This window comes from Corylus avellana, chromosome ca2 (genome assembly GCF_901000735.1).
Source record: "Corylus avellana chromosome ca2, CavTom2PMs-1.0".
In the NCBI taxonomy this organism is placed as follows: domain Eukaryota; kingdom Viridiplantae; phylum Streptophyta; class Magnoliopsida; order Fagales; family Betulaceae; genus Corylus; species Corylus avellana.
In genome coordinates, this window is record NC_081542.1 from 38,739,102 (window position 1) to 38,742,613 (window position 3,512).

The 3,512-nt window shown below is 38.8% G+C and overlaps 1 protein-coding gene across 7 annotated transcripts; it reads left to right on the forward strand.

Moving 5' to 3' along the window:
* The first annotated feature begins 8 nt into the window (after positions 1 to 8).
* On the forward strand, positions 9 to 2,517 carry LOC132170830 (uncharacterized). 7 transcript variants are annotated; one of them, XR_009438995.1, is made up of 4 exons: positions 9 to 517; positions 612 to 1,709; positions 1,797 to 2,017; positions 2,146 to 2,517. XR_009438995.1 is itself a non-coding variant. In XM_059581947.1 (3 exons), the coding sequence occupies exons 1-3, from the start codon at positions 14 to 16 to the stop codon at positions 1,833 to 1,835; spliced, it is 1,641 nt and encodes a 546-aa protein (XP_059437930.1). In that variant the 5' UTR covers positions 9 to 13; the 3' UTR covers positions 1,836 to 2,517. The 7 variants fall into 7 exon arrangements, 1 of the variants encoding a protein (XP_059437930.1); XR_009438997.1 differs by having other exon boundaries at positions 2,230 to 2,517; XR_009438998.1 differs by having other exon boundaries at positions 1,797 to 1,977.
* Positions 2,518 to 3,512: the final 995 nt, after the last annotated feature.

The following is a 3,512-nucleotide window of genomic DNA, read 5'->3' on the forward strand; positions in this document are numbered from 1 at the left end:
ATATTCATTCTCCATGAATTATAGTGCAAGTGGTCTGAGCGGCTCTGATGGTCCTGATGGGAAGCCCTCTGGAACCTTCTCTACAGATCCAGAAACTCGAGATTTTATGATGAGCCGCTTCTTACCCGCAGCCAAGGCAATGGCTTTAGAGCCACATCGATATGCTTCAAGGAAGCAAGATATGCCACCTGAGCAACCTAAACAAGTTAAAAGAGTGGTTAGTGAAGATAGGAGGCCCTTAGTAAATCAAAACAAGCTTGACATTATACCACTGTATGGCCAAAATAAAGACGAAGAAGAAAGTGAAGATGAAGAGGATGACCATGACAATTCTGGCAATAATTCAGCTAAAGGTTGTGGGTTATTCCCATCATTACGCCTTAAGAATTCTTTGTGCCTCTTAAGTCCAGTGCCAGGGATTGGAGTTAGGACACAGGGTTCTGCGTCTTCGACCCGTGACACTTTAAGACCAGGAAAAACCGCTTATAGTCGATCTCACACTCAAACTACCCGAAAGGTGAACATTTCCATTTTCCTTCGCTTTATATTGGATTTTCTTGCAATAACTAATGAAAGTCGTATTGATTGCTTGCGGTCTTGTCTCTTTTCAGCATGCTTGGGGTGCTGTTCATGATTCTAAACCGGACTACGGAGTTCGATCAGCTGAACTGCAAAAGGTTGAGAAAAAGCAGACTGGTGAATCGAGTCGGTTTACTCGTTCTGGAGAACTGCACAAGGTTGATAAGAAGCAGACCGGTGAATCCAGTCGGTTTACTCGTTCCGGAGAACTGCAGAAGGTTGATAAAAAGCAGACTGGTGAATCCAGTCGGTTTACTCGTTCTGGAGAACTGCAAACAACAGGTAGATTTTCTCCCTACAGGGGTTCAGGGGGTGCTGGAGTATCTCCCTACAGGAATAAAGCATCCCAGTCTCCCTTTCGTGGAGCCAGGTTTCTTGGTGTTCCCAAAGAAGTTGAGAATATCAAAACCAACAAGTTCAATCTGTATGTTGAAGGCACCAACAAAAATAAACAAGGGTCAGGCTCAATGAGCCCTGCAGTTGAGAAGACATTGTATGTAGATACTGTAAATACTGCAGAAATATCATTATCAAATTCAAGATCCTTGGAAACCAAGGGATGGATTTACTCTTCTGGTGAGGACTTAGAGACCTCATTAGAGGGAAAAATGTTTGAAGAAACTACCAATGCTGAATCTGTTTTCCAAGATATAAAATGCCTAAATATTTCAACGGAAGGGGACGTATTAGAATCCTTTGTGTCCGTTGATGCTGATTTATCTTCTATGTCCGAGATATCACATCTGAAAGGCCAAGATGTCATGATGGATGGCTCTGGACAGGATCAAGGACTTGATAAAAGATCTAGGTCCTTGGAATGCTCAAAACCAATTACTGAAGGAAATCTAAATATCGACAGTGATCAGATCCATAAAGCTGATGATCCAGGAAATGCTGATTCTAGTTCTGTAAACTCCAATCTTCCCCCTGCTTTACCAAAGTCTCCTTCTGAGTCTTGGCTTTGGCGTACACTGCCTTCCATTTCCTCGCGAAACCTGTTTTCTCATTCGAATCTTGGCACTCATAAGCATCTTAAGAAGCATGATTCTAAGACATCCTCCACTAATACCAAGTGGGAAACAATTGTAAAAACTTCTCATTTGCGTCACGATCATGTTCGTTATTCTGAGGTAATGGCATCACTCTTCAACTTCATGGTAAGGTATACTGCTACGAGAAAGGGAATGCTAATTTTTTTTTTCTCTTATTCTTGACAGGAATTAATTACTCATGTTTCTCAGCAATCCAAAACTTAGGCTCAGAGGTGCTTAAAAAGCCCATAGGCTCATTGGCTTGTTTGGGAAGTTACATTTTGAAATAGTTAAGATAGTATATATCTTCCATCCCATCATTTCACCTGGAGGTTTTCCTACACCATTGCTTCTCCTGGTATGTTTGGTAAGAGGAGTTTGGCTTGCTCAATTCTTGTAATTCTTGTGTAAGTTTTTTTCACCAGTTTTTTTTTTATTTGGTGAATAGTCAAACCAGGTCATAAATATAATTACTTGTAATGCCCCCATAACCTTTTCTACCGTCTTCATTTTTCTGTGGTGTTGTATTTTATAGGAGTTGGTGGACTTTTTGTTTGGCTAATAAATGGAGATATGGCTTCCTTGGTTACTTGATAACTTGGATACTCTGTCATTGCAGAATTTCACATCATCTCTGGAGATATGAGATAGTTTCCATGGTTACTTGGATACTCTGTCATAGCAGAATTTCACATCATCTCTGGGTTCCATGTGTTTTTAGATTTTTAAACAGATTCTAAATGCTTAAATGGCTAGTCGAGTAGTTCAACTGCTAATCATTAGCCACTTTTCTTTGTACTTTTCCTTTATTATGGTTACTCAAGAGTTACTGCTCTTCTTAACCGTCTCTCATTCTTATTGTCTTTGCCCTTCAGCAATGAATTTAACTTGGTTTGTTCATCTTTCATAGTTTTACTTAGAAACTTTACTTGTGGAATATGTTATCAACTTATCATCAATTGGTATGGGCTACATGTATGGAAATGCAATCAAAAAGTATTATTACAATTAAAGGCAATGAACATTGGCAGATCCATCATTTATGGCTTTCATGTTTGATCTTTGTGATTTGGTTATCTATCTTCTATTGCTTATGCTTTGGTAAGATAATGCTGGACAAAAATTGTTGTAGACTGCAGACTGCAGAGTTGTAATTTTCAGTTTTATTTTTGGATCCGAGGCATGAAGTCAGATAAGTTTATGAAGCAAAACCTCCACAAAGAATTAAACCAATATCTCATCTATACCCTAAGCACTACAACGAATATCATTTTCTCCTCTACCTTTTGTAGTAAATCGGATTCTCACCTCCTATCTAATACGTTGAATAAGGTTCGCTTCAATGCATGAATTATTATCATGTCTCAAAGTATTACGATTCCTCCAAATATTATAAATTGTACAAGAAAAAAATTAGCCGACACAAATATGCTTTCATAGTTTTACCGCTTCATTCCTTCAACCCAAAAAAAAATCACATCTTCCCAGCAAATAGGTGGGTTTAGCACATCGCAATGACTCATAAGCTGCTGCCAAATTCTGCTACTATATCCACAAGCAAAAAATAAATGATCTCTATCCTCAATTAAATGTCTACAAAAAATGCATTTCACATCTCCTTGAAACCCCCATCTCAACAACCGTCTACTAGTGGACAAAACATCCATCATTGCTAACCAAGTCCAAGCCAAAGCGACATCAATCCAAACATTATCCTTAACCCACATGGAATCTCAAGTTTTTGAGCAAGAGAACTTACTAGTTTTTGAAGCAATCCACTTCGGCTTATCCTCATCACCAATACAAACCACACACAACCTACTTTGAATATTAACAAGATATCAGAACAAGCAGCAAGCCAATACCATTGACCATCTTTGATGATTGAGTCTAATCGGGTCT

What these genes read in the sequence shown, in the direction of transcription:
- LOC132170830 (XM_059581947.1), top strand. Translation starts at nt 14, where the DNA reads ATGAATTATAGTGCAAGTGGTCTGAGCGGCTCTGATGGTCCTGATGGG. An exon ending in ACACTCAAACTACCCGAAAG is followed by an intron (nt 518 to 611) that starts GTGAACATTTCC and finishes GTCTCTTTTCAG; the next exon opens with CATGCTTGGGGTGCTGTTCA. An exon ending in ATCATGTTCGTTATTCTGAG is followed by an intron (nt 1,710 to 1,796) that starts GTAATGGCATCA and finishes TATTCTTGACAG; the next exon opens with GAATTAATTACTCATGTTTC.